This window comes from Arthroderma uncinatum (genome assembly GCF_011692745.1).
Source record: "Arthroderma uncinatum strain CBS 119779 chromosome Unknown scaffold3, whole genome shotgun sequence".
NCBI lineage: Eukaryota > Fungi > Ascomycota > Eurotiomycetes > Onygenales > Arthrodermataceae > Arthroderma > Arthroderma uncinatum.
Window position 1 is genome coordinate 2,184,672 of NW_022983865.1, and position 26,978 is coordinate 2,211,649.

The following is a 26,978-nucleotide window of genomic DNA, read 5'->3' on the forward strand; positions in this document are numbered from 1 at the left end:
ATGGATAACGACATACGTTTCTCCCTTCCCTTCCCACTTACCCTCCCTACATCAATCCCTAGCACGTACCCACAACTTCGCCGAATGCAATCTGCCTTTTGTCTAGCCCTTACTGTATGTATTATATTGAATAGATGCGTGCATGTATAGGTTTGCATGCTTGTGTCTGGCCTGTCACGCCTGGAGGGTAGGACCGAGCCTTTCACATTTTAACTATTTTTAATTCCCATGATTCAACTTTTTGCCTATCTCTAAACATTTTGTCATTGTAGTTCTCTTGACCTTGGTTATTCTTGCATAGGAGGCCTGTCTACATAAAAGCTTAGTCATCCGTAGATATCTTATCGCCACAAAGTTAAGAGCTTCGAGTCAGGAATTAATATCTTCGACTTGCAACTCACCAACAAGGGTTTCTAGGAGGGTTACCTGGTTGTTACACACCATAAAAGATTCGTTATGCCATCCGGAAGCTCAGAGGCAGGTTCAAAACCGAAACCATTTTCCATCGCGCTATCCAGTGACTCTTCTCGACGGTCAACGCCCACCCCGTCATCCCAAAAGCCAGCACCATTTGGTACAAGAAACCTCTCTAGCAGGACCCGGAAATTCGGCGACCATGATTCAGGCAGCGAAGATGAAGCAGAGCCAGTCCCTGAAGAAGTAACGGGCTTCGACCACCAGGCGGGCGGCGCAATAATTACCAATAAACGAGTCAAGACAGAGAAACAACCGTTAATCATTAAAGTCGAGACACGGAATAAGTGGAGGGATAAACTACAGGCGCAGACACAAACTGCACGCAGAAGCTTGCTACCGGCCGAAGTACAAGCTCAGAGACAGAGGGAGGCGAACGGGACAACAGACTCAACGACAGAAGTTGAGGCGCCAGAAGTGAAATTTGGCTTGAGCTATGCGGAACCTAGTAGTGATGTGGTTACAGGGCCTGCACCACAAGGGCATTCAGGGAATGGCGAAAATGGAGAGCATACAGTCGAGCAAGTATCGACGACAGCAGAAGGATCGGAGGTGAAGCCACTATCGCAGGACGAGGTTGCTTTACAAGCTCTCATCCGTGAGAGCAAGGGTGAACAAGCCGAATCCAAACGCTCAGATCTTGTCATCACTGCTCGACCCAAGGATAGAAAACCATCTTCTGCCTACGACGAAACCAAGTCCTTCCGTCGAGATATAGATTCCCGTCCTGCTCCAGCCAGTCTAAGTGCCTACAACGCCGTGCCAGTTGAAGAGTTTGGAGCAGCGTTACTGCGTGGTATGGGGTGGAAAGAGGGCCAACCTGTCGGCAGAGGAAACTATGGTGATACAGAGCTTACACCACGCGTCCCTGAACGAAGAGCAGGATACCATGGTATCGGCGCGAAAGATATTTCTGGAAAAGGCGGAGATGCCGAAGTCGAGCTAGGTGCTTGGGGGAAAGCCGCAATGAGAAAAGCGAGGAATGATGGCGAAGGCCTCTATACACCTGTTCTTATGAAGAGCAAAAAGACCGGAGAGCTCATTACTGAAGATGAATTTAAGGATCTATCTACCAAGGCAAAGGAGAAGGAGGGTGCTGATGATTGGAGAGAAAGACGAGACCGTAATTTACTTAAAAGCGGTCGGGATACGGAGAAGGATCGTGATAGACGACGCGATTTTGACAGAGATGATTACGATGATGATCAGTCGTCCCGAGATTATCGTCGTAGAACTGAAAGCGGCTCTTCAACTGATCGAGATAGGGACAGGGACAGGGGCAAAGATAGGGACAGGCCTCGCAAAAGACACTATGACGATAGGCTGGACCGAGACAGTGACAGGGAGAAGGACCGGAGCAGTAGCCGTCATCATCGAGATCGAGATCGACACAGGGACCGAGAGCATAAATCAACGCGGGATAGGGAGGATGATCGAAGTAGGGGTTCTGACAGCGGCAGAGATAGAACTCGGGATAGGGATAGGGATAGGGATAGGGATCAAGATCGAGACAGGAGGAGAGATTATGAAAGGAGTAACAGATGATGAGTGGTCTACATGTATGCCTCACACGAATACTCCCAGGATGGCTAATATAGTTTTTGTCGCAGAGTATGTACCAATATATAGATGAATAAAGACGTTGGATCATGATCTATTAATCAAATGTGCTTCCAAAACAAACTCCGTACACAGTAGTATACAACTCCTTAATTAACCCCATGAATCCTATACTTTTTTTTTAGCTTCGACCAGCTCCTATACACAATGACAATAGTATTCATCCCCAGAACTTAGATCATAATGATGTCTTCCGCGTCTGTTCCATTTAACGCTGGTGCGGCGCTTCCAACACCTCCATCCATCTCGCCGAGCACCCATTCCACCAGGTAACTCTCATCGACAAGCTCTTCTATTCTCCTGTAATGTCTCTCCGTGTATGCAGCTAGTGCATCTAAAATATCTTTCATGGCAGCCGATTTCTCGGCCTTGCCATCGGCTGGCAAAGCATTCTTTCGGCCAGCAAGTTCAATAAAGGTAGATGAAGGGTATGATCTAAAAAGTGCATACAAGATGCGTTGTGATACTCGTGCCGTTCGAGCATTCGTATTCCAGTCCCGTAGACGGATTAGGAGAATATATAGTAGTTCATGATCGAGTGACTTGAGAACAGCGTCGATGTCAGGATTTCCGGTCAAATTATCAGGCCCCCGCTCGGCTGTATCGTCATTGGCATCGATAGCACTGGTGAAGAGGGATAATAATCGTCCTGGATGGTTTAGCCGGAGAGCAAGCGTGATGGCTTCGCGATATGCACCTGCATGAATATAGTTTTGAAGCTGTTGATCCTGCTCGATGCGAGCGGAACTTGCTGTTACAGCAGCAGACAGTGTGCTAGATGTTGTGTCCTTCCAGAAAGTCACCACCGAATCGGTAGCACCGGATATCAAGGAAAAATCTAGGTGACTTTCTCGAGTATTTGTTTGTGTGGATGTGGTAGATGAGGGTGCGTATGGCGTTGCCAAAGCCCAAACACGGTCAGTATGGTTATCTAGAGTCGTTTCTACCTCGCCTGTGAATGGAGACCATATCTTCACTAGCCCATCGGCACCGGCAGAGGCGATAAGGGGACTCGTTTGTGCAGCCCCTCGAGAAGATATATCTTCATCTGACTCGGAAATACGTGGTGGGGGAAGCCATAGTACTTTTAGTACGCTGTTAGCATGGCCTTCGAATGTTAGAAGACAGCTGTAGTCAGAAAGACTCCATAATTTGATGGTCTTGTCTCCAGAACCTGTGGCAACTATTCCTCTACCATTTGCCCCAGAAGCGGTGGTGGAAACTGGTGTATCTTTCGGAGCAAATCGAATGGACCATACACCTCTTTTATGGCCACGAAGGACACCAGTAACAGAACCGTCCTCGACCGACCATATCTTCGCTGTACGATCTTGGGAAGCGGACGCGAACAGCGTAGATGAATAGTTCACATCAAGTGCATTTATATCCTTGTCATGGGCCTTTCGTGTATAGAGGGCCTTTGGGGTATGAAGTTTTGATGCTGTGACGCTGAGTTTGGACGTATCCCATCGCTTGATGGTTCGGTCCTGGGAACCAGTAAGGAAAAAAGGAGGTGGGTGGTTGAGAGGATCCTCAAAGGCAGGGGTACCAGCAGCAGGTGCGGACCTTGGAAAAGCGATTGCTCCCAGAGATTCGGCATGGCCAGTGAAGATTGCAAAGCAAGTGAAAGACGAATTGACTGGGTCAACCCTCCATAGTCGTGCACTGTTATCTTTGGCACCGGTTACCAGCCAATTTCCAGACCAATCAACATCAAGGCATATTATAATCTCTTCATGGCCCTCCAGCCGAGCGATGTCTACTCCAAAGTGGTTCTGGGACTCATCGACTCCGTCCATAGGCTGAGCTCGGACAATCCGTATATATTCTGAGTTGGTAGCTAGTGCAAGCAAAGACCTATCTCGGCCAATACAAGCCATGTCAATAACCTCGTCATCGTTGCCGGCAATTTGTCGCGTGACAGAAAGAGGTTCAATTTTGGCACCTGGTGTTAATGAGAACAATGTCTCAAGAGAGTGAAGTTTTAGAGATTGGTCCACATGAACCGTGAGGATAAATGGTAGCCCTTCAGAATACTGAACTGTGACAACACTCTCCTGTTCACTTCCCACTGCCTGATCTTCCGTAACTTCGCTGCCTCTACTCGAATCCCAGACTCTCAACCGACCGTTCTCACCACCGATGTAACATAGCGGACCATCGGATATAAATCCAGCCGCTTCAACACTCTCAAGAACTGGTATGATCCTTTTGCAATCCCATGTTCCAGCATCCCAGATAATGACCGTTTTATCTCGACTTGCGGATAGCAAAGTATTCCCTGATTTGGAGAATGATAGGCTGCGTATGACAGAAACATGGGAGTCTAAAGATGCGGCAGATTTTCTTTTGTGTAGGTCCCAAATCCGGATCTTGCCGTCCTCACTTCCAGATGCTAAGCGAAACCCTGATGTCATGGAGTCGGGCAAATCACTATCGTTGGATTGTATGTTTTTGAACTGGGGTTTTTGCTTCACCGCGAGCTTCTCTAGCTGAATCTCAAAGAAACATAAAGCTGAAACCACTCCTCCGTGGCCATGGAAGGTATGCGTTGCGTATCCTCTTCGAAGGTCCCATATTTTTATCGAACCATCCGCACTACCGGTCGCAAGAAGGGAGCTCGTGGGATCAATTGTGGTTGTAACGACGGGAGTAGTATGTGGCTTGAGCGATCGGAGGAGCTCTGCTTGAATGGAACCAGAGGATTCCTCGGAGGGTTTTAGGGAAAATATTCGCATGGAGAGTGACCTCGAGCAAAGAGCTAGATGGGACCCATTGGGGGATACTGATCACAATGTTAGCTTAGTTGATAGCCAATAAGGGAAATATGACATGAGAGTGAAACATACTGGATATACTGGTGATAAGTTCGCCATCCTTTAGAAATCATGTTAGCGACAGCTCGCTAAAGAAATCTCTGGAAATCACTCACGCCTTCAATCTGCGCCAATCTCTCTCCCGTTTCCAAATCAATTACCAAGGCATCTTCTCCAATGCATGTTGCCAGCAAACGGCCACTAGCATCAAGCGAAACACTTCCGCCAGTGTATATCGGCTGTATGGTCTTGTGTGCCTCAAAGGTGGTCTTGACAGCAATTTTAGACATGGTTCGATAAGGATTTTGCGCAGGTATCGATAGAGTACTGGAAAACACGATTGATTAAAGCGCCATGAGTTCGATTACTCAATATTGAAAATTAAAATCCGACACCAATCCTCGCAGCAAACATCAATTCTTCGTCCAGTGTAGTCGCAAAATAGTTGCTGTATTCTTGAGCTTAAAATTTTATTGAAGATTAGAAAAAGGTGGGTCGTGCCCAATAGCCGCGATAAGCGCCACTTTTTATAACGTCAAATCACAATAACTTCATAAACGTCACAGCAACATTCCAAAGGTCGTATATCCATGAGTGGTTCTGGTGAGTGTAGCTGTTCTGGATGCTCACTTGGGGTTGAATGATAGCATTGCGAAATGCTTCCTCTATCCGTCTACCGAACCTTGATCTCCAGTGCTTAGTATGGGGAGACGCGCATACCTCAACTCGCTCGCTTTGGTATGTCCACAGAACATGTATTCCTCTGCATCACTTTCGTTTTCTGCTTCTTCTTGCTCTAGATATGCCTCTCTTTATGCTACGTGTTATGTTCTGGCGCCGTTATGGATGCCAGAGACGTGGCTAAACCAGACTGCGCAAGCTCCCTGAACCGCATCTACCACATGTTATGTCATCGCATACATCCTGGAGCTACATAAAATTTTGGCTATACCCGTAACTAACTATATATATAGGGCCGGTCTCCCTATGAGGCTCCAGAACTCACGGTTAATGGAGAGGCTGTACCGCAACCCAACCAACATTTAGCAAATACAAACGCAGACGGATATGTCCAAGAGTATGACGCTCGGGGCCATCCCATCAACCGTCGTTCAAAGGCGGAGGCCAAACAACTTAGAAAAGCTAAGAACGATGTTTTATCTACCATGGGCATCGTTGTAAGCGGCGAGGACCTAAACTCAGCCAGCGTGAATGAACAAGACAAGATTGCTCTACTCGCAGAGGAGAATGACTATGGCCTGGCACTGGCGGCTATAGATCAGCTGGCAATGTTTGGAGCGTCATGGTGGACTAAGTCTCTTGCTTGTCGAATTCAAGTAAGCTCCTATAGCTTCGATTAAAAAATGATATCACCTGAAAGAACTAACCATGTTATATAAAGACATTCAAAAGGTACAATTATGCACCATTGAGAGATATCATTTTACGGGAGCGCCAACAAGCTGGCTTTGCTGGGTTTTATTTGGGTGGACTCCCAGTTTGGACAGTGTCATTTTTACTGTCCGTCTGTCGGTCACACTTCCTAGAGTCGGGTTTGGACTCTCTCCATTCAATGGTTTCCCCTCTCCTGGACGCACAATGGTATAAAAAGTTCATTGACGGCTTATTCAAAATAATATCATTCGGGTATTTACTCTCCCCATCAAGTGTCTGATTATCTTAATACTGACTTGTATCCAGCGCCAACTCCGCTGTTATAATAGTCCTTGGGCAGGGATACATGTTCGCGCTCTTACAATCACTTCATCTTTTACCCGTATTCTCTATCCCCTCGCTTTATTCCCTGATTCCCTTTACATCGAGCTCCCTTATACAGCTGCCGCCTTTGCCTTCAGAGCTATCCGCCCGGTCCATCGGCCTGTATGGCCTTTCCCTAATTACTTCACCCTTCGTCATATTTAACCTGTATGTCAACATACGCCCGATTATTGAAGCTAGAGTTTACAGGATTCTTCGGCGTCGTCTCCCGAAACCAGATCGTCCGGATAAGCTCTCCCTTCGAGTTGCTGTAGAGAACGAGCTTATTGAATGGACCGTTCCGTCCTTGGGGAAGAGATCTGAGGAAGAAATCAAACGGAGCCATTTCACGCTAGCTGAGGAGATTGGATATGAGTTGATTACCTTGAAAAATTGGCTTCTCCGGCTCATAGGCCATCAACCGGCTACTGAGCCAGCACTGGATCCCAGCGAAGCTCCGTGGCTAGAACGATATGAATCTGTCCAAAGACGAGTTGAGCAGCTACAGCGTGATCTTGGACTAAGGCCAGCCAGCCCAGATTACAGCCATGATGCCCCAGCAGCTGATGCAAGCCCTGTGTACGGTGATGGGCGCGCCACAATGCACGTCTCAATTGGACATCCGGTTCCTCTACACTCCCACCCATCGCAGGCAGAGGGTGTCCAAGAGCCCGGCCAGATCCTTGTGGATGAAGAAAATCGCTTTGCTCAGTCACCCCTCCAGATGCCAGAAACATATTTCTCAGACATGCACGCTTCAATACAACCCCCTGGTGATGAGGCACATGCTTCAACACCGGATCAGCATAACATGCCGCTTCAACCCCCAAGGCTAGAAACTGCCCCTGAGCCTATGCCTGTCTCTCGACCTAATACCCTTTTCTCTCCTTCACCTTCTCCCGAATCATCCCCACCCTCTTCGCCCCGAGTCAGGGCGTCACTTATCCATCAAAACTCCGACGTTATTACCATGCATCTAGAGCTCTTGCAGAGCCACACAGGGGCGGATGTGGAGGACCAAGCTTTAAATGCAAACGTCTCCATCCCTAACGGCGTGGTTCACAGAACCGAATCACAAACTAGTGCTATCGATCGTGCTGCAACCGAACTATTGGATGCCCTACTTGCGCACCCAACACATCGATCAGATACGAATCCTGGCGAGCCAAACTCAGAAGAGGCGCGTCATGCACCTAACGACACCCTACAAAACGGTGTAGGTCCTAACGGACATACTCCACTGCGGGAGTCAGACACTGAGTGGCAAACACTAGGCATGGGCGAAAATCAGCCAAATGGCGCCCTTGACAACATAAGTAGCAGTTCAAGTGAACATATGGCGAACGGCACTACCCCTCGAAGACAACCGCTTGCCGACCGCTCTAGACAGCAACCTAGTGAAGAATGGGACCATCGTGTTACTATCCTCTCCTCACATCCCGTGGATGCATTTTCCTCGCACCTGTCCTGCATAATTACGTCTGTTTTATTTTATCCCTTTGAGTCTCTCTACCTTCGCAGCCTCGCGGCTACGTTCTTATCCGCTCAACCTACGACTATGCTACTCCCAATAGGGGCTACAGCAACGGTGCTAGGGCTTCGCTCTGATGTACGGCCATTAGGGGCATGGCTGGGCGGGGGGGGTGCAACGGATATGCTCTTCTACGTAGGGAAGATGGCATTAATTGCAGGATTTGAAGCAGCCATTAGTGCGGGAGTCTGGGGTCTAGGAGCTGGCGCTGCTATCATACTGGGTAGGATGAAGTTCCAATGGGGCCAATTATAGGTAAAATTACTCTCTCTAGTCCATGGCCAAATATATCTTCCTAATCTTAATAAGTTGCCATTTGGTTCTTATATCGTACGAAGCTTTGATAGCAAATTCGGTGCGTGGACATTCACAGCCTGTATTTAACAGTATTCAACAAATAACATGTTTTAGACCAATTGGTTACTTGTTCGCACCAGGTGGTTTGGTTTTTCTCCTTTCCCAAACCATTAAATATCCCTCACGTGTAAATAGGGTCTCGCTCTCCGTACGTTTCACCCACAAATCCTGGGCCTCCAGCCATTCAGGCCCCTTATGTTGTTGCTGTTGCGCATTCTCTGTAGCCATAGCTTTATCATGTAGCTGAATCAGCCATGACACCTTATGGTTCCCTGCTGCTGCTCCTGGTGTTGTTGACGCACTAGGTGCGGACGGTCCTAGCTCTGATAACTCTTTGCTCGTTTCTGCACTGTTTGCAGCATTTTCTGGCCCGCCTGGAGCAGTCACTGCTGCATCCAGGATGACGTTTGCCACGAGATCGTAAATGATAGGTTCTCCTGGTGGCCATACAGATGGGTCTGGTTCAACGTATGGTGACATGTCAAGCCCGTGAGGTGACGGGAAAGTGACGATTGTTGGATTTCGCTCAGCTACAAATTTATTTTTGCTGAATCGTTTGATATGAAAAAGAAGGTATGGTGGAAGTGGGTGTAACAACCGGTGTCTTACTCGATGAGAGAGCTTCTCGGATGCCGTAATACCGTTGTACTTGCTTAGGAGTGAAGTAAGCGGAACCTGAGGAATGATGGAGTCTTTGTTTGAAGACTGGAATAAAGGTGTAGGGGGAAGATCCAACGTGAGCATTAGGAAAGGGTTAACCTGGGATGTTGTAGTACTTGATTCGGAAAAGACAAGACGAGCATTTGCGCTATCCGACCTAGCTGTGATAGCTTGACTTTCGATACGAAGTTTGCCATGGAAGGCCGACTGAATTACACTGGTTGGTTTGGATGATGGTTTTTTAGAACCACCGAGAGTCAAATGGAGGTTGTTTAGGAACCATGAGAGGAATTCGATCGGATCAGACTGCTTTGTTAAGGTGAACCGCTTCGAAGACCGGATGGCGACTTCTTGTAGTAACTCGTGTGGAGAGACGTGTGCTTTGAATGCCCGAGGATTCCAGAGTTTGCGCACCAACATGCCAAATCGTAGCGGGAGCTGGGGGGTGCTCAGTGCTGGGAAATCGTGGAGTAGGAAGAAGTTTCGAATCGGGCGAACATGCGCAAGGAGTTGAACGATTACGTTGAGATAGTCGTTGGACTTGATGTTATTCATTCCAACAAAACCTGGTAAGCCAAATGGTTAGCACTAGTAATAGCTATATAAATCCGGACTTTGGATTCCTTACCGGGCCTGTAACGTTTGCCTGAGAGATCGAACGCATCTATAACCACCTTGTCTAGCTTGGCCACTTCTTCCTTTGAGAAGTATGGATCAACCACATATTTGATATCATCCAAGCTCTTATTCTTAACCTCGTACCCTTCTGGTAGCACGTAGACCTTCTTTGTCTCCATATTAACAAAAACATGGTGTCCAACCTCAAGCGCATGGAAATAGGCATGCGATTTATGTCCACGTCCTTGGTAGTACTTCCCGCACACCAGGCAGGCATAAACGTTGATATTCGATAAAGATACAGAGCATAGCTTCTCAAAATCAAAGTCGAGAGCAGCTCTCTGTATCGTGTCAAGGTATAAATCGTCGTAGCCTTCAAGGGGCGCATTCTGCCGTATTGTTCTATGGCGGTTGTCGTTTTCCTCCACATCTGATAGCTCCGCTTCTTCGGTTTCTTTTTCTTCCTCATCTGTCGGAGCTGATATATCATTCCTCTTTCGTTCATCACTCGCCCATCTTTGTTCTGTTCTATCTGCGAGATCGCGCGGCTGGTCGATCGACTCGGGTGTTTGGTCTGTAGAATAGATCTTGGGCCGTTTTGCAGCTGGCGAGCCAACCTCAATTGGTTCACCAGGCGAGTCTTCAGCTGGTCGTTTCGCCATTGCGAGAGGGTTCCCTTGGGTCGATGCAAGGATGTCTCGTCGTCTGTTCTGTCTATTATTTGTTCCTTTTGAGATGAAGCTTGATAGCTTTTGAAGTTCTGCAAACAGTGCAAACATACCCAGAGGGGACATGAGTTTACGCCGATATCAAAGAAAGATTGATAAAGATACCTACATGGGCTTCCTCTAGCAAGCGAATCCTCTTACGTCGCTAAAGGTGTGTTGTATACGAGCATACTGCTTAGAAGTAAATATAGCAGCGATCTAGCAAGCACGAGAATCATTCGAACCCAATTCAATAACCGGCCCAGACATGAATTACAATGATAAAACGCCCATCCAGGTCTCTCTAAGCACTTCGAACCTGTCTGCTATTAGCTTCCTCAAAGTCGACCTCCCTGATTCCATCCTTCGTCACGACTTTCACCAGGACCTAGAGCGGCATATGTCAGCTTTTGATACGGATAAAGCGTAGGCAGTCTAAAACTCACCCCCTTGAAGTCGATCGGTAGTCGTCGCTTCAGTTCATCCGAGCACATCTCAAGGAGTTTCAAGCCTTGCTCATAGGAGATATCAGGGTGATGATGTTTATCAAGGATGGATAGACAGTAGTATCTGACGAGGAAAGCGCGGTTAGTATGCCATTTGGACGCAAAGGGAACAGATAACATACTGGGCATAGCCATGGGCGGCATATGGAACCTGTGCCAACGACGCTAGATAATCTAGCCAGTACAAGCTGGGCTTCTCTGTGATGGGATCCACGCCGCCGAGGAGGAGGTTAACGGTATATGGGCTTCTTGATCGGAGGCTTCGAGCGAGCTCTCCGCGAACAAAGTGGGCAACTGCAGAGGGACCAAGCTCGGTTTGGTTTCGCATGGAGTACAATTGGGTATTTGCTTGTATAAACTCGGCGAATTGGACTGTTGGAGCCGTGTCAGCCACTGGCGGTTCTAGAGCAGGAACTGGCGGTCCTTACTTGTATCTCCAGCTTCTCCCGAAAATGCCATGAGGGTGTTCTTGTTTAGCTGTCGTGTCTTGTCATCTGCGGCCTTCAGGATCGTAGCTCCCCTCATCGCGGCCTTCGACGCTGCAATGAGCGTGAAGTCCTTCCCCGTAATACCAAGAAGTACCTCCCTGCGAATAGCATGGTCAGACGGGCGATACACACAGACGAGGCCGAGCACGGTGAGCTTACATGGTGATAGTCTAGCCGTTCGGATGTCAACCTGACCACTAGAAGCTTTAGTATCGGTAGAGAATGCTGGCTTTCGTCTGCTGGATGTGCTGCTTGTTTGTTGTTGAAGCTGCTCGAAAGCTGCTCTGTTGAAGCCGCGTGAGAGCTTGCGGCCTGTCTGCTTAGTCACCCTTTAGGCTTAACCTTTCTCCGAGCTCCACCAACCTTTAGCTAAAAAACTTCAAGACAAAAAAAAAAAACTGACTGTAGCGTGACAGTGATAGAGGGCGCAGTTTGCGATTATCATGGCTGGACGATAGGCCTCGAGGATACTCCCTGGACTCAATTTTGATTTGCCCGCGCCCCAGCGACCATGTCGTCCTTTTTCACACTCCCTGCGTCGCAGCGGAAGCGCAAGAGGGAAGACCGAGTAGGAGCTCCGGTAACCAAGAAACGAGGAGTTACAAGTAAAGGCGCACCCCAAACCGGTGATAAATCCCGGCGGCAAGGAGACAGAGATGAATCGATATCAGGGAGCGAGTCCGAGGGAGACGAGCGATCAGAAGTAGCAGCCGGTTCGGACGATGAATCGCTCTCTGGATCTGACGAGGACGAGACCGCGGCCGAACGGAGGTTGAGATTAGCGGAGCAATATCTACATAATGTTAGGGAGGAGGTTGACGAAGTTGGATTCGACGCAGCAGATATAGATCGTGACTTGATTGCGGAGAGATTGAAAGAGGATGTGGTATGTGGTGCATATACAACCCAGGCTTTTGTGTGGAACAAAAATACTAATTGGACGGAAACTAGGATGAATCAAAAGGGCGGGCATATAGGTTGGTGGCCTCGGAGCTCTCTCTTTCATCTGCTTCACATTCATATTTCCGCGCGGACACAAACACTACCACGAGTATTGCTGTACATTACCCGTTTGCCTATACGGTGTCAAAGGATAAAACCCTGATAAAATGGGAACTGTGCACACCTTCTTCGGCCACTTTTTCCATGCAGAATGGAAATACGCTCGAGTCAAGTCGACCTTTACGGAAAAAGCCCAAGAAAGTTAGATGGGCGCGAGGATTGCGGCCAGGTAGAGACGGCGGGGAGAAACAAGGACATATCGGCGAAATATTAACTGTTGCAGTCTCGCCATCTGGTCAATTTGTTGCAACGGGGGGCACAGACAATCGTTTAATTATCTGGGATGCTGAAACCCTCACTCCCTTGAAAACCTTCACATACCATCGCGATTCTGTCAGCGGTTTAGCGTTTACCCAGCGTATATCCTCGTCAAGCTCAGGTGAACAGTTGTTTTCTGCCTCATTCGACCGTACCATCAAAATCTGGTCCCTTAGTCCGGATGCCCATGCCTACGTCGAGACCCTATTCGGCCACCAGGATCATGTTCTGGGAGTCGCGTCCATGATGTCAGACCAATGCGTCAGTGTTGGCGCGAGAGACCGCACAGCTAGGCTCTGGAAAGTCATCGACGAAACACAGCTCGTATTTCGTGCTGGAGGCATGTCCAAGAACTGCCAATATTCTCCAAATTCAACGGACTGTGTGGCCGCGCTACCGCCAACACATTTCGTCACTGGCTCAGACTCCGGCGCCATATCATTATGGTCTGTCCATAAAAAGAAACCTCTACATACGATATACGAAGCTCACGGCCTCGACCCGCTCCCTCCCCCTGAAAAACTCTCAGCTGAAGCCGACGCTGACGCACAGGCTGAAAAAACAGCTAACGTTCGTCAAACTCCTCGCTGGATAACGGCCTTAGCTACAGTACCAGGCACAAACATCGTTCTAAGCGGTAGTTGGGACGGATGGATTCGTGCATGGGAAGTCTCAGAAGACAAGCGGCGACTTCGCCCGCTCGGATGCGTTGGTGGAAAGGAGTTGCCAATGGAATTACCCTTACCCCTTTCGAACGGCACCTCACACATCCCTGCAGACACAATACCCATGAATACCGATGAAGACGACAAATCACATATCTCGCCGCCGCTAAGAGGTATCGTGAATGGGATATCCGTCTACGAGCGACGGGGCATTGATTCCGTCAAGCCTGGCATTTCCCCCCTTTCTACGTCTTCGAAAAAGGACAAGAAATCATCCACCGCAAAATCACATGAAACAGATGTCAAGGGCCTCTGTATAGTAGCTGCATTGGGCAAAGAACATCGTCTTGGACGCTGGAAAGTGTTTGATTCTAATGATTCGAAGAATGTTGGATGTGGTGACGTGGGAGGTAGGAATGGCGCTGTTGTATTTGAAGTACCTTTCTCAAGCTAAGATCTTTTATATATCCATGTCACCAAAAAGGGAACGGCCGGGGAAAATTTGGAGTTAAATAGATGATTACATATGTCGCTCCAATATGATACACTTTTTACAATTATTATGCCTTTACCAAACCTATGCTTTACCTAGTTAGTTGGCTTATATATCTACTCGAGTAGCTATGTAACTATGACCAGAGAATGAACAAGGAATTCATAACTAATGAATTTGTCAATTCCATACCAAATGCTATATAATTACAACCAATAACTTCTAAAAGAGCCCAACCAAATAAAGTATTGCGGACGTAAATTCCAGAACGCCACGCTTTGATGTGTTTTAGGGCACAACAGGGCATTGTGTGATTAAGACAATGATGGAGTGCAGATAAAGTGTAAAAACTGAAAAATGAATAGAAGAGAAGCCCAAGCCAGGGAGGAGAGAATAATCCAGAATTTCGTCCGATGACCAAAAAGTCAGACCGGTATAAAACCCATGTCGAGTATGCCAAAACAAGCTAGGACAAGAGAGTTACTTCACTGTGAGTATAGTCTGTCCGGTTGGGGATAACTCTTAGCTTCCAAAAGGGGGTAGGTATCATGAATAAGGGCATTGGGATAGTGTTCCTGCAGCTAGAGGGGAGTGATATAAAAGCTTTTCGATTGCTGGTCGTTACGGACTCTTAACGGCGCCGCTGGGAGTTTCGTTGCCTTACTGGCTGCCGAGGAGATGAAGAGTCGTCAATAACAAGGGCGCTTAGGGAATCGGTTCCCCCTTCGGCTACGGCCCCATTATTGCCGCGAACACGCATGCGAACCCCGTTCGTATAAAACGAGAAATCTACATCGTGAGCGCCTTGCGGACGAGCATTTCGCCTTCGTGGGGCGGGCCTAACTGGCTCATCGTCATCATCTGACTCTTCCTCTGTGTGGTCAGCGGATAATATTTCCTGAACTGAAGGTGCTTCCTCGTCCTCGATCTCAATAACAGAGCTGCTATTGCCATTCGAAGCCCGGCGCACCGTCGAGTGCGAGCTTTCTGAGGCGTCTGATGATTCGCTTGATTCTTCATCCGACTCATCTATTGAATCTTCGTCCACCGAGTCTTCATCCAATGAATCTCCATCGACCGAACCCTCCCCTCCAAAAACATCCATGAACGGTTGATCGCTATGGTAATTGAACTCGTATCCATAAGGGTCGCCGCCTAACATGAAATCGTCTTCGTCTTCAGTAAAAGTGCCGTTCAGTGCCTCTTCGATTGCTTCAAGGGCATCAAGGTCGTCGTCAAGCTCGTCAAGCTCATCGACGTCTGCGTCCTCGGAGTCCGATACTGAATAGCCGCACTGCATGCACTCGCCATCTTCTAGTTCCCAGAGACACCCTGGACACCTTGTGACACCTTCATCATCATCGCGAATTGGAGCTTTGGTTTTGTTAAAGCATCCTTGGAATAGGCCGCCCTTTTCAGGATCGGTATTCTTTTTGTCATTCTCCACTCTCTCGGTTTCCGCAACTTGGTTGGCTAAGTGTTCGTGCGTAGTTTCGTTCGCATCCGTCAACTCGGACCGTCCAATGAACATATGTACGATGTTGCGAACCTAGAACATGGAAACGTCAATGAGCACTCTCTTCCTCGACAGAGCCTTTTGGGAGATTAGGACGTACCAAATATGCGGGAGCGGGGGGTGACTTGACTGACGACCTACAGTCTGGACAAGTTTTCGATTGGCCGTGGCTTGTAAACCATTGAACAAGACACTGTTATGTGTTTAGTAGCTCTTCCAAACAGTCAATCCTTGTATCCGTGACCAGGTTTGACGTACGCTGTAGCAAAATGTGTGTCCGCAGGGTAACGTGTACGGCTCGTAGAGCGGCTTGATGCACACTCCGCAGTATATATGGCTTCGCAAGTCGTCGATATGGCGCTGGAGAGTTTCTAGTAGCTTTAAAATTGTCAATATCAAATTTCGGGCATTAGGCGGGGTTACTGTCAGCCATCAACTCACTCCTGAAGAATCTGTGTCCTTTTTCTCACTAGCCACTGGAAGCGGCGGCGGAGGTAGCGTAGAGGGATGATTGCTACTGTAGTCGACATCATCTGAGCGTCTCCTCTTTGACCTGTTAGCAGGCATCTTCGTATCTGCACCGACTCAAGCAGAGCTTCGAAATTTGGCGGCCGAGTGCACGAGGGCAGCGATGTTGCGATAGTAGGTAAGGCGGGCCGAGCGAGATGCAGTGCACAGCCAGGTAAACAGCCGTATAGCAGCGAATATTGAGGAGGAGAGTCTGGCACGAAGAGTGAGTCTGCGGTAAGAACAATCGCGTCATGGCGGAAGGTCGAAAGGCGCGTTTCTCTTTAACGCTCAATTTCGAAGTCACGTGAGGTCGCTACCATTTAATAACGGGCGATGGACGAACTTCAGCACAGCGAACGCCTCGACAGCGAGGTTGATGGTGACCGGCTTCAGTATGCGAGCTTTGGTCGAGGAGATTACGCCTCGTGGTGACGTTAGGCTCAGGTCACCCACAAAACTCAGCCTAAGAGTTGTCATCTACCGTGAAGCCTTCTAGATGCTAGGTGAGGAGGGGATGTTGGATGGAACGAGATTTACGGCATTCTCTACTTCTACGGCCCTGTGTTGTAATGAGATATGCTAATGCTTATTAGTTTGTCTCGGCCAGTGGCTTTCCCTGATGCTGGAAGGTATCTAGCAGATATCGATGGAAATGGCCACTCTGACACTCGAGATATGGTGATACTCTAGATATGGTTGATGAATGAGGGCACCTCGACTTCGCTTCTTCGGCAATTGCTCCCGCTGAATAAATGCGAAAATATGGTCAAAGTGAAATATCAGACACGATACTCTCAAATCATTCGTTCATACCGATCTCCATTATTTCGCATTTTGTTCTAAATCGATACAGAGACTACATCTCCCATGTTCACTCTTTCTTGAAAGCCCAAGCATGAGACTATAACTACCCGGCAATCTCCTACTCTGGACCCGGATCTATCTTCCACTCAAGAAGTCTCTCCCCGGAACCAACCCAAGAAACAAGAGCCCAGAAGCAACAGTAGAGCGAACTCCCCAAAGCAACACTACCTGGCATTAAAAGAAACGACTATCACTCATTAATATCTTGCGCAAATTCCCGTCGAAACAGGCTGCTGAAATTATTTCCAAACGCGACAACCCCCAGATTTCTTTAACAGGATAAAAAATGAATTGTACCGAAAAAAAAAAAAAATCAAAAGCAATGTAATTAAGGCCAGCGGATCGAGATCATTCCCGTGCGGCCAGCCAGAGGTCAGGCCATGTTAACGGAGCCGTGGAATTCCCTTGAGACCTTATGCAGCAACGAAGCCCTGAAGCAACTGTCGATTATTCTTATAGAGCCGTAGCTCGTGCCCGTCTTCTAGAGCGCTCCTTCAGATCCTCTGATCGCAGATGACTGTCGTCGGTGATACCCTTTTGTACCTTATCATTGTCGACAATTTCCTTGTTCATATGGGCCAGGAACTCTACCTGGACAGCAAGGAATTCCTTGAGTTTCTGTGTGTTGAATGCCCGACCAGCATATCGTGCATCTCGAGCCGCCTTGAGCTGTTGCCTAATTCTTTCCTCGAGCATTTCGAGCCTATATTCGCTAAACTGAAAGTACAGTTCAGAGAGATCGGAGATCGGCCGGACGGTTGTCAATACAGTATCGTCTGGCAAGCTTGGGGAGCGCGGGCGGAATGAGGTAACCATGGTGATGCGCTCAGTCGTACCCAGAGCACGCAGGGCTCGGTGCTCAATATATCTACCCTGGAGCACAACAGCACATCCCTAACACGACCTGTCAGTATGTGTTCGATTTGGTTCGTGCCTATTTCGTGTATCAGGTGTATTGACATACCATTTGCGGCCCTCTCACTTTGACAACATTTCCATCACCTCTGCGGAGCGCCGTTTCGCCGCCTATCATCTCAGTACAGTCACTCAACATTGTCACGCAAACAAACGGATAACTATCCGTGTGCCAGTCAACAATAGGCGCAATGTCATCGTCATAAGTGCCGGCTTCTCCCTTCACTGCCTCAGCAAGGGCATTATTTTTCTCCTCCTCTGTTTGGACGGAGATATTTATGTGTCCAATCTCCCAATCCATGGCTGTAACAAGATCTATGCCTGCAATATTTGACACGATCTCCAGCACCTCGGGGCTTTTCCATGCATCATACACAAATGGTGCGTATCTTTTAAACGTCAGCAAAGTTCTACGTAACGAGAAATGGGGATGGTGATAGAAACCTACTTCGGGGCGAATCCTCGCAGTTGGCACATGGCGAGATCGCTCGAAAACTGATACTCACTCCATACCTCCTTGCTCAGCACTTCCGCCCTCATACAGCGAATGGCTTCGGCCGAGAACAACGGGAACGGTTCAGAGACCCCAATTGGAGATATTCCAGCATTGTCATCATACCCCAATTCCTTCATAGAGTGCACCTTTGAAGGAGGTGTAAACTGAATATGCTTTTCTGGGTCAAACTGAACCTTTTCCTCCTGTTCTGTCCCTTCGCCGTTGCTGATGAGCGGCGTCACCTTACTATGTTTTCCTGGAAAATGGGGAGAAGATAAAAAGGAGGTGTCGGGGAGGCCGGGGGGGACGATGGTATCCGGAACTGCCATTATTCTACTATTGTGAGTATGTTCCCATATTCCAGGCTCGGGAGAACATTTGCATCTCTTCTATGGGCACCCGTGGCTCAATATGGCAGTGGATATAACAAATGGAATTAGAACATCCATAAATGGGAATCCCATGATGTGGCGCCCAGACAGAAAAGTGTTATGCATTTCGTCGTCAATACTGTGGCCTCTTGGATAAAATCACTCACCCCATATGATAACGGTGATAATGACCGCAAGGAGGGAGAAGTCGACGGTGGATCCAAGGTCACAACGCAAGTAAAAGATGGGATAAAGATCAACAGCAGTCAGACTAAGGGAGATTTGAAAAGAGTATGGATGGCCGTTCCGCACACAAGGATCTATGGCAATGGATTGGATAACTGAGGACAGTTCAACCATCCTAGGAGATAAGAGGGGGATATTTATATTCCTGAGATGAAGGCTCTACGCCACCTGAATGCTCGGTTCGACTGTTTGCCAGCATGTTTGATTCTACTGTATGACCCCGGGAAAAGCCGATCAATACACCTAGACCTTGATTCCAGGACCGGTTGACGTGTTCTCAACGCAAACGGCCTATGCATCACTACTACAGACTCCTGGTACTGGCTGGTCTACCACCATGAGGCAAGAATGTGGAGCGCATGGATAAACCCATGGCCTGGCACAGACATACCGCTCAACAGGGTGAAACACGTTACCTCCCTTGTGCCCATGGACGCAATTATCAATTGTGTGTGGAGGGAGGCCTATGCATGTTGATACTAGACGATACATTTCTCCCTATCAACTACGGAAGTACCGGATCATTCCCATGGAAACGACGATGAAATGACAACACACTCACCTTCACATATGCAACTTTGATCCCAATCTTACTCGAGGTGACCTAACAGCACATTTCGTGCGAAGATCATGGGTTGCAAATGTTCCCTCTACTTTACCGAAAGTTAGAAGTACAATATTGTCGTGGAATAGTCTGGGCTACGATCACCAGACCAGAGAGGACCGCTTCTGCAGGCTAAATACGGGTTTGAAACAATGTCCAGCCTTGACAAGAAACTCTTGACTGGCCTTGTGACTATGGAGTATAGGGTAGGCCATGTTTTGCGTCGTTGAAGAATTACAAAGTGCCGTGGGTGGGAATTTACCCATATTTCACCCATGAGAACTGCGGTACTACTTCTTTTGTCCAAGCTGCATGCTGCCGTTAAAGGATGATTGCGATGATGATACCCGTGTTATGGTGTCTTTGCAAAATCACAATTTGTCCTCAAAAAATTCCCTCCACGCCATGGGAGGGACAAAGGATGCGACGTGTCAGGAGGAAAACTTATAGCCACGACAATGGCGGCTATTAGCCTGATACCCGTTGAAAGTTTCCAACTATAGCTACCAGAATCTTATTTTGGGACTGAAGCTTATACTATGAATGGAACAAGAATCCTGGTCACTGGCCAGGACTACGTGAAGAAGAAAAGAAAACCTCGAAGCACGGAAACTAGCACTCATGTTACTCTTGTTTCCATGGGCGTGGGGCTAGCGTGTCTCCTGCCAGCAAATGCAGAGGTATGGACTTTTTGACTCGATTAGGAAATGGTTTGGTAGGCTGTTGTCGGGGATGTACCCTCGCGCTTTTCGCTTCTTCACTTACATAGGTCGAACCTTCGAAAGGTCTAGCCAGATCCCGAGACAAACGAGATCGTTAGCTCTATTCTTATTTCCTACACTCCCTTCGTCAGCCGGGGCGGATAATCCAATTTCATGGAGACCCTAGCGATGGTTCTTATGAAATCCGGGCTTTGAATACTCAGTCTCTACCTTGCAACTCGTTACAACCACCGGCCGCCTCCGTGTGTATGTGCCGGATGGCTAAATTCCTGGCTCTGACACGCCGTTATGCCCGCCGATGTATGTCATATGACCAAGCCTGGGCTAGTTAATATTCACCCTCCACCTCCGGCCAAATGCTCCATTTACCCAGCCAAGCAAATATAAATGCGTCGACAGCGCTACCAGCTTCGTACAAGAAGGGAGTCGGCATTAATCAAAACCACCCGCAGGGATCGTTATAACGCACCACTACCGAACATCTCGGGTCAAAATAGATACATAATAGCCTACTCGTGCCGTACTATTATCTCGTGATTTCATAGCTTAGAGGGTCGCCAAAGCGTGCTACGCCTGCATTGACATCCTAGGAAGATATAAATACCTTTCACAGTTTTCCCGCATTAACGAGAAATGTGCAGGGGATCTTGGATTCTGCAACCCCTTGGGATATGCATGTTCAACAAAGTGCCTTCTTTACGGAGTACATGACGCAGTGCAGCTGTTAAGTGTAGGACAAGAGCGACCAATGCGCCAGCTAGAACGGCACCCAGGCCGGCGCCGCTGTTCGGACTCATCCTCTCTCACATTCCTTTTTTCCGGGTGCCATCCTTTCGGGAGATGTTTAGTAGAAGACCGAGTAAGAACGGAGCGAAACACCAATAAAACCTCCTAGAAGCTACTGCCATCACACCGCATCGCATGTTTCCTAACTTATGGCCCATGCAGGCAGACCGCTTGCCACTCTATTTTTTTTTGTTTTATATATTTTTACGAGACGACTCAAGTCCTCATCCACGCTTAGCTCGTTCTTTATTCTGTTCTTACTGCGTACTGTAACTTTAAGCTTCGCGCATCTGGAGTTTAATAGCTGGAACTTAAAATTTCCCGGGGCTTGAAAAAGGTACGCATGCGATTGGCAGATGTTGCCCAGAGGACGTTATTGGCCTATTTCGGCCACGGATGAAGCCAAGCTTACCTCCTAATTGGGTAATATTTGTCCAAAGTGCTCGATCATCGAGTAGACACCACCAGTATGGCGCTCTCCCCGCCAACTTGGGATTTCGTTAAATAATTAATTATGTCGACGCAGGATATCCATGGTATATCGCTTTTCTAGCATAGGAGCAATGTACTTTTGTTGTTTTAGAGCTGTGACGGAGCATTCAGCGTTCTTCACTCTTGGACCAACATCCGCGCCAAGACTTTCAACCTCACCCATAATTCTTCCATCTCGACGTCGTTTCACCATCACAACTCTTTTGTTAATATCAATCACCCCAGATAACCCATATTTGTGGGACGGAAGAAAATTTGTTTTGTTGACAGCCCTATAATCTTGCTCACCATGAGCTCCGCGGACAAGCAGAACGATTCTCAGAAAATCTTTGATAAATCTGAGCCTAGATTCAGAAAGTACGTACGGCCATAGTCCTTTGAGTATATCCCTTCCCTTGTTTGGGCCATGGTTTTTTACCTCTCAACTGCGCGTGCGATGCATCGTTTGGGCTACTGTATAACCCAAGTCTCTGTTTCTGTCTGATTCTTCCCAGCTATGATACCCCAAGAAATAGAGATTGTATTTCCAGCATGCGCATAGACGAGCTACATTCGTCAAATTTTGAGACTGCAGCTGGGATTTTGGCTCTAGAAATTTTGATATGATCGTCCAAGTGTATTAACTTCGTTCTTTTGGCGGGAAACAGTAAATCAGCCAGCGAATATATGGACCCATGCCAGGAGTTTGCCGACCGAAGTATTAAATGTATGCGACGGAATAACGGTGACCGAGATATGTGCACCGACTATTTCCAGTAAGTCATACTTCTTATGTTTTTCTCTATTGTCCTATTTTATTTCGTGTACCAATTGAATTTCTGCTAACTCCAGACCATCTTAGGGCATATCGAGACTGCAAGAAAGCCTGGGTAAGTGCTATAAAGCTTCCTCAGACAGTTATAAGTTCTCGTCGTTTTCTTCTCATTTCCTCCCTCTCACTCTATTCTCCCACGACATAAGTGGTAAGGGAAGAAGGTGTCATTCTATACTCATCACCAGCAAAATTTACGACGCTTGTTCAATTTACTAAAAGTTAGCAGTTAAACCAGAAAAAGACAAAAGGTACTACCAGTTCATGAACGAAATGTACAGGACGATACCACTATCACTATCGAGTTCCAATATGAATATCCCGTTTATGGCGTTTGGTTCTAGACCCTAGCTTTACGGCATCGGTAGCATGTATCTTATGTCCGTTCTACTTTGTACAATACTTCAGGTGTGTTTGGTGGATTGAAGAGTGATCGGGGATTCTAGGGGTTTGAGCGTGGGTTATATTGATTACAACTGGGCATGCGAAATAGGGCGCGTTTGAACTTTTATCTCATCCATTATAGTGCTCATTTATAGCAATTTTAAAGAGGCGACCAGACACTAAATAAGAATACAATCTTATATTATTTTGGCCACGATTTCCGTCGTTTGTCCATGACGTGGAAGGGGGATTAGACCGACTTGTTACGTCTAGACGTGAAATTGGATCTACACTAAGTGGTGTTTGTCACAAGTCCACCATTAACTATATCAAAGGCCCTGTATTCATCACTACAATAGGTTGATCTCAGAGCCAGCATATTACCAGGATCAAATCCCTAATCCCAGGCCTGTAGCCCATGAGGGATGGCCAGGAAAATTTGGTTACTGTATGAAGAAATGGACATGTTCGAAGAGCTGTAAAACAGGAGAACCTATTATATATCCCGCAGACTATATAAAAAAGACAAGGGTGTTAAGGGACTGGGGAAACGATCAGTAGGGGTAGTATGTTGATATTCAAGTTGAAGCTTTGGCGATGGCACCAAGATCGGGCAACTCTAAAAACATAAATATTTATCACAAATCATGCTACATCATATTGCTACCAAGCGCCAGCAACGCTCTTCACCATGGCTTCCAACGCTGTTACCGAGCGGAGAAATAAGCAAATACAAGATGCTATCGATGGACAGAATTTAAAGCAGGCATTGCAGCTGTGTGAAAAGCGGCTGAAGAAGGGCGAGGACTCGTCTTTTTTAAAGGTCTGTAAAATATACCCCCACCGTAACATGGTCCTTTGCTGCTGAGGAGCCCTCCCATTGATCATGGCAATTACTAAGGCCTGAACTCCTGTTAGGCATGGAAAGCAAATATTCTCTTCAGCCATGCGGACGATGCGCATCGACAGCGCGGTATTGCGGAAACCCTCCAACTGTGCAGCTCAACCCCACCTGTCACCGACCTTGAAGCTCTGAATATACTACAAGATACACTGAACGAGGTGGGAGGACATGGAGACACAGCTCGAGCACTATGGCAGAACGCGGCAAAGGCAAAACCTCAAGACCTGGAAGTCCAATTGAGGTGGTTCCGTGTCTCGTCTGATGCCGGGGATTGGAAGACCGCTCAAAAGGTGCGACAACTAGAGCTGGGTGATGTGGCCCAAAGGCAGGCCCTGTTATTCTCGACATAAGTTATCGAGAGGGATAATTGACATTGTTCATCTAGGCGGCCATGAGTCTACAAAACAATTTCCCCAAAACGAGGAAATACTACTTCTGGGCCATCTTTATGTGCTACTTGATTGCAAACGACACGGCAAGCTCGGAGACTGACCGCAAATTATTCGGAACACTTGCCTATCGTATGATATCAAAGGCTGCGGGTAGTGTGCCCACAGACCCGGTATGTAGCTTCTTCCCCTATAAGATATGAATCGACTCTCACGACTCATAAGTATTATTCCATAACCACAGAAAGAATTGTTGAGCATACCACGGGCTATTCAAACAGCGGAAGAGCTGTTTTTGCTAATTAAGATTTACGAAAGTCAATCCCGCAACGATGAACTCATTGAACTGCTGAACAGCGAACATTTGGGTGTCACATCGCGCATCGCCCAGAATGAGTGGTTGTTTGTAACAAACAAGTTATCAGTTATCGAGAAAGGTGGGCATTGGGAGCAGGCAATATCTTTCACAAAAGAATTGTTGACACTCGATGATAGCGTGACGGCGGAATCAAAGCCGGATGCCAAATATGAAGAGAGGGATGATTGGAAAGTATGGAACTTACTTCTTCTAGCCACTAAGAAAATAGAAAAACCGGAGTAAGTTTGGTTGTGGTTCATTCAATTCAGTTGTTGACCTTCGTACAAGTTTGCTAACCCCTTAAAGGGCATTCCGAGAGACTGAAGAGGTCATTTCAAATTATATCAAAAAGCGTCCGGCCTCAAGAAATGCTCAGCTAGCAAGTCTCGAATTGAAGTTGCAAGGGATCGAAACCAGAAAGTCAACCTCTGAGGATGTCCTCTCGGGATGCGTTCAATATTTCGATCGAAACCAGCGAAAGATATATTGTTTCAATGATCTCCAAAGATATCTTATCGAATTAGATGCAAACCTATATCAGAAATTTGAGACCGAAGTGTTGAAAATTGTTAAGGAAAGCAAAGGCGTAAGATTTCAAATGAACATTCCGGCTTGGTGCTGCAACTCTTTGCTAACTTCTCATGCAGTCTAATGCGATCCCACAAATCAATGCTTACAAACTAGAATATTCGTTCCAGCTTCAATTTGAGAATACCAAAACTGCAATCTCAAAGGTGGAGGATTTTGTCTGTCGCTGTTTACGTGACTTCAGAGATGCCGGACGAGCGGATGCCGGCGACACGCCTTCGACTATTGAGGCAGAGCCAACAGATGATCTCTGCCTGCTCGCTGCTATGGCTTTGATGCGACTACATGAAGCTGTATCTGGTTCAATGATAAGCTGTGTTCTAGTCCAAGCAGCTGGAATTCTCGAACATTTGCTGCTTAAATCACCACACAATTACGAAGCCCTGTTACTGCTAGTCCGGATATACCTTCTCCTAGGCGCAGGATCACTTGCCTTGAAGAGGTTCTCCAAACTTTCGGTAAAACAGATACAGTATGAGACAGTTTCTCATAATCTTTTTACACGACTCGCAACTATCCATCCCCAAAGCGCGCCACCATCGGAAGACCTCGATAGGAAAGACTATGATCCACAAATGGGCCTCAGGCAGGCATTGACCTTTTACCGAAATGCCGAAGCTTCTACCACATATTCTCAGTCGACCGGGTTGGAGCACGGTAGCTATATTAACGTGGAGGGAAGCATTGAACTTCAGAATGACTTAAGGAACAGCATCTGTAGGAAGATGTGGGCATTAGAAGCAAGACGTATACAGCGACTTGTTGGAGGCCCATCGACAAGTCAATATGATAAGATCGGTGAGATTCTTCCTGCGAAGATACTAGGTTATGTCTGAATGCTAATTTGTGGGATATAGTCTTGAATCAAAGTCCCCTTTCCGATAAACGTAGCTTTGAGGGCTTGATGAACTGTGAGCCTCGTGGGAAGCCAGCGTTTGAAGAGCGCGTAAGACTAGGGCCCCTGCAAAAAGTAAGCTGGCTCGAAATCTAACGAGACCTTGTTTCCATTTACTAACTTTGGATCATAGGCTCATGCCATAGATGCTATGGTTGCCACGGATGCTCTGTTTAATTTCCTAACGAAAACCCCGTCTAAAGGCTTGAAAACTCAATTTTCTCAATATCTTGATTTAGATATTGATTCAGCAGCGAGCGAACTCACTCAAGCAGAGATCGAGAATACTAAGATACACCTTCTTCTACTAAAGGGCCTGTCAGTCTTTACAGGAGAAACACCATCTGATTCCAGCACTGTGAACAACATTCTCTCCAAGATCGACTCCTACCTGGAAGGCAGGTTGAAGAGTTTGGTGAATCCCGACTTCACGAGAAATGGGACAATAGACTTGACGCCCAATTCATCTCCTGCGTCGCCAGCTCCTTCATGGATATTCCTGCACGGCGCCATTCTATTGCTCGAAACTCTCAAAGCCATATCACTCTTTATCCCATTTATAAACAAGAATAAATCGTTCTCTTCCGGAGATGCCAAAGCCAAGCTGGAAGCCCTCAAAGCTGGCGTCAAATCTGCTTCAAATGAGGTTAAAGTTCAATGTCAGGGACTAAAGATGCGAATCTCTAGCTCTGGAATGCTAGGCCATCTTGTTGACATCGTTAGTATGCGGCCCGGTGGGAAGGCTGCAGAATCAAAGGGAAGTCTATCACTTGATACTGAGATCGAGGGGTTGATGGATGCGGCGTCTTTAGAATTGTTCTGTGGCTCTCTTATGGAAAGCTGGGACGATGCACTTGACGGAGTTATTTCGATTTGCTCTACACTAAGATGACCTGAACTACTCCAACGGCAAAACCGAGGGATTTATATACAAGTCATTTACCTCTTAGTCGTGAGGTCATCTTCTTGAACGATGTGATCCATTGAATCACTATGTTAGCTAACGACCTATTTGTTCGAAGCGTTTAAAGAGCTAAAATTAAATTATCTCCTGCTTTATCATGTCCGCAACGCCATTTAATCGGTAGAACATAAGTAAAAACATAAGAAGCCC

The 26,978-nt window shown here is 47.2% G+C and overlaps 9 protein-coding genes across 9 annotated transcripts; 4 read left to right on the plus strand and 5 right to left on the minus strand.

The window, feature by feature from the left end:
* Nucleotides 1-456: 456 nt before the first annotated feature.
* Nucleotides 457-2,019, plus strand: GIQ15_04408 (pre-mRNA-splicing factor spp2; the record flags this gene model as incomplete). Its single annotated transcript, XM_033551825.1, has 1 exon — nucleotides 457-2,019. The coding sequence occupies one exon, from the start codon at nucleotides 457-459 to the stop codon at nucleotides 2,017-2,019; it is 1,563 nt and encodes a 520-aa protein (XP_033405555.1).
* A 248-nt stretch (nucleotides 2,020-2,267) lies between these two features.
* GIQ15_04409 (U3 small nucleolar RNA-associated protein 13) lies at nucleotides 2,268-5,200 on the minus strand (the record flags this gene model as incomplete). Its single annotated transcript, XM_033551826.1, has 3 exons — nucleotides 2,268-4,879; nucleotides 4,944-4,971; nucleotides 5,027-5,200. The coding sequence occupies 3 exons, from the start codon at nucleotides 5,198-5,200 to the stop codon at nucleotides 2,268-2,270; spliced, it is 2,814 nt and encodes a 937-aa protein (XP_033405556.1).
* A 412-nt stretch (nucleotides 5,201-5,612) lies between these two features.
* Nucleotides 5,613-8,454, plus strand: GIQ15_04410 (uncharacterized protein; the record flags this gene model as incomplete). The annotated part of the gene is made up of 3 exons (XM_033551827.1): nucleotides 5,613-5,648; nucleotides 5,885-6,216; nucleotides 6,612-8,454. 3 exons carry the CDS (start codon nucleotides 5,613-5,615, stop codon nucleotides 8,452-8,454), a joined length of 2,211 nt encoding a protein of 736 aa, XP_033405557.1.
* Nucleotides 8,455-8,619: 165 nt separating this feature from the next.
* GIQ15_04411 (snRNP assembly factor) lies at nucleotides 8,620-10,496 on the minus strand (the record flags this gene model as incomplete). Its single annotated transcript, XM_033551828.1, has 2 exons — nucleotides 8,620-9,782; nucleotides 9,845-10,496. 2 exons carry the CDS (start codon nucleotides 10,494-10,496, stop codon nucleotides 8,620-8,622), a joined length of 1,815 nt encoding a protein of 604 aa, XP_033405558.1.
* Nucleotides 10,497-10,845: 349 nt separating this feature from the next.
* Nucleotides 10,846-11,980, minus strand: GIQ15_04412 (proteasome component Pre1; the record flags this gene model as incomplete). Its single annotated transcript, XM_033551829.1, has 5 exons — nucleotides 10,846-10,929; nucleotides 10,988-11,111; nucleotides 11,170-11,419; nucleotides 11,476-11,851; nucleotides 11,939-11,980. 5 exons carry the CDS (start codon nucleotides 11,978-11,980, stop codon nucleotides 10,846-10,848), a joined length of 876 nt encoding a protein of 291 aa, XP_033405559.1.
* A 66-nt stretch (nucleotides 11,981-12,046) lies between these two features.
* GIQ15_04413 (rRNA processing protein RRP9) lies at nucleotides 12,047-13,974 on the plus strand (the record flags this gene model as incomplete). Its single annotated transcript, XM_033551830.1, has 2 exons — nucleotides 12,047-12,421; nucleotides 12,487-13,974. The coding sequence occupies 2 exons, from the start codon at nucleotides 12,047-12,049 to the stop codon at nucleotides 13,972-13,974; spliced, it is 1,863 nt and encodes a 620-aa protein (XP_033405560.1).
* A 670-nt stretch (nucleotides 13,975-14,644) lies between these two features.
* On the minus strand, nucleotides 14,645-16,096 carry GIQ15_04414 (RING finger domain-containing protein; the record flags this gene model as incomplete). The annotated part of the gene is made up of 4 exons (XM_033551831.1): nucleotides 14,645-15,562; nucleotides 15,630-15,722; nucleotides 15,788-15,907; nucleotides 15,971-16,096. 4 exons carry the CDS (start codon nucleotides 16,094-16,096, stop codon nucleotides 14,645-14,647), a joined length of 1,257 nt encoding a protein of 418 aa, XP_033405561.1.
* Nucleotides 16,097-17,356: 1,260 nt separating this feature from the next.
* On the minus strand, nucleotides 17,357-18,643 carry GIQ15_04415 (uncharacterized protein; the record flags this gene model as incomplete). The annotated part of the gene is made up of 3 exons (XM_033551832.1): nucleotides 17,357-17,797; nucleotides 17,868-18,207; nucleotides 18,267-18,643. 3 exons carry the CDS (start codon nucleotides 18,641-18,643, stop codon nucleotides 17,357-17,359), a joined length of 1,158 nt encoding a protein of 385 aa, XP_033405562.1.
* Nucleotides 18,644-23,421: 4,778 nt separating this feature from the next.
* Nucleotides 23,422-26,756, plus strand: GIQ15_04416 (uncharacterized protein; the record flags this gene model as incomplete). The annotated part of the gene is made up of 8 exons (XM_033551833.1): nucleotides 23,422-23,553; nucleotides 23,649-23,924; nucleotides 24,020-24,196; nucleotides 24,268-24,620; nucleotides 24,688-24,967; nucleotides 25,029-25,767; nucleotides 25,827-25,939; nucleotides 25,998-26,756. 8 exons carry the CDS (start codon nucleotides 23,422-23,424, stop codon nucleotides 26,754-26,756), a joined length of 2,829 nt encoding a protein of 942 aa, XP_033405563.1.
* Nucleotides 26,757-26,978: the final 222 nt, after the last annotated feature.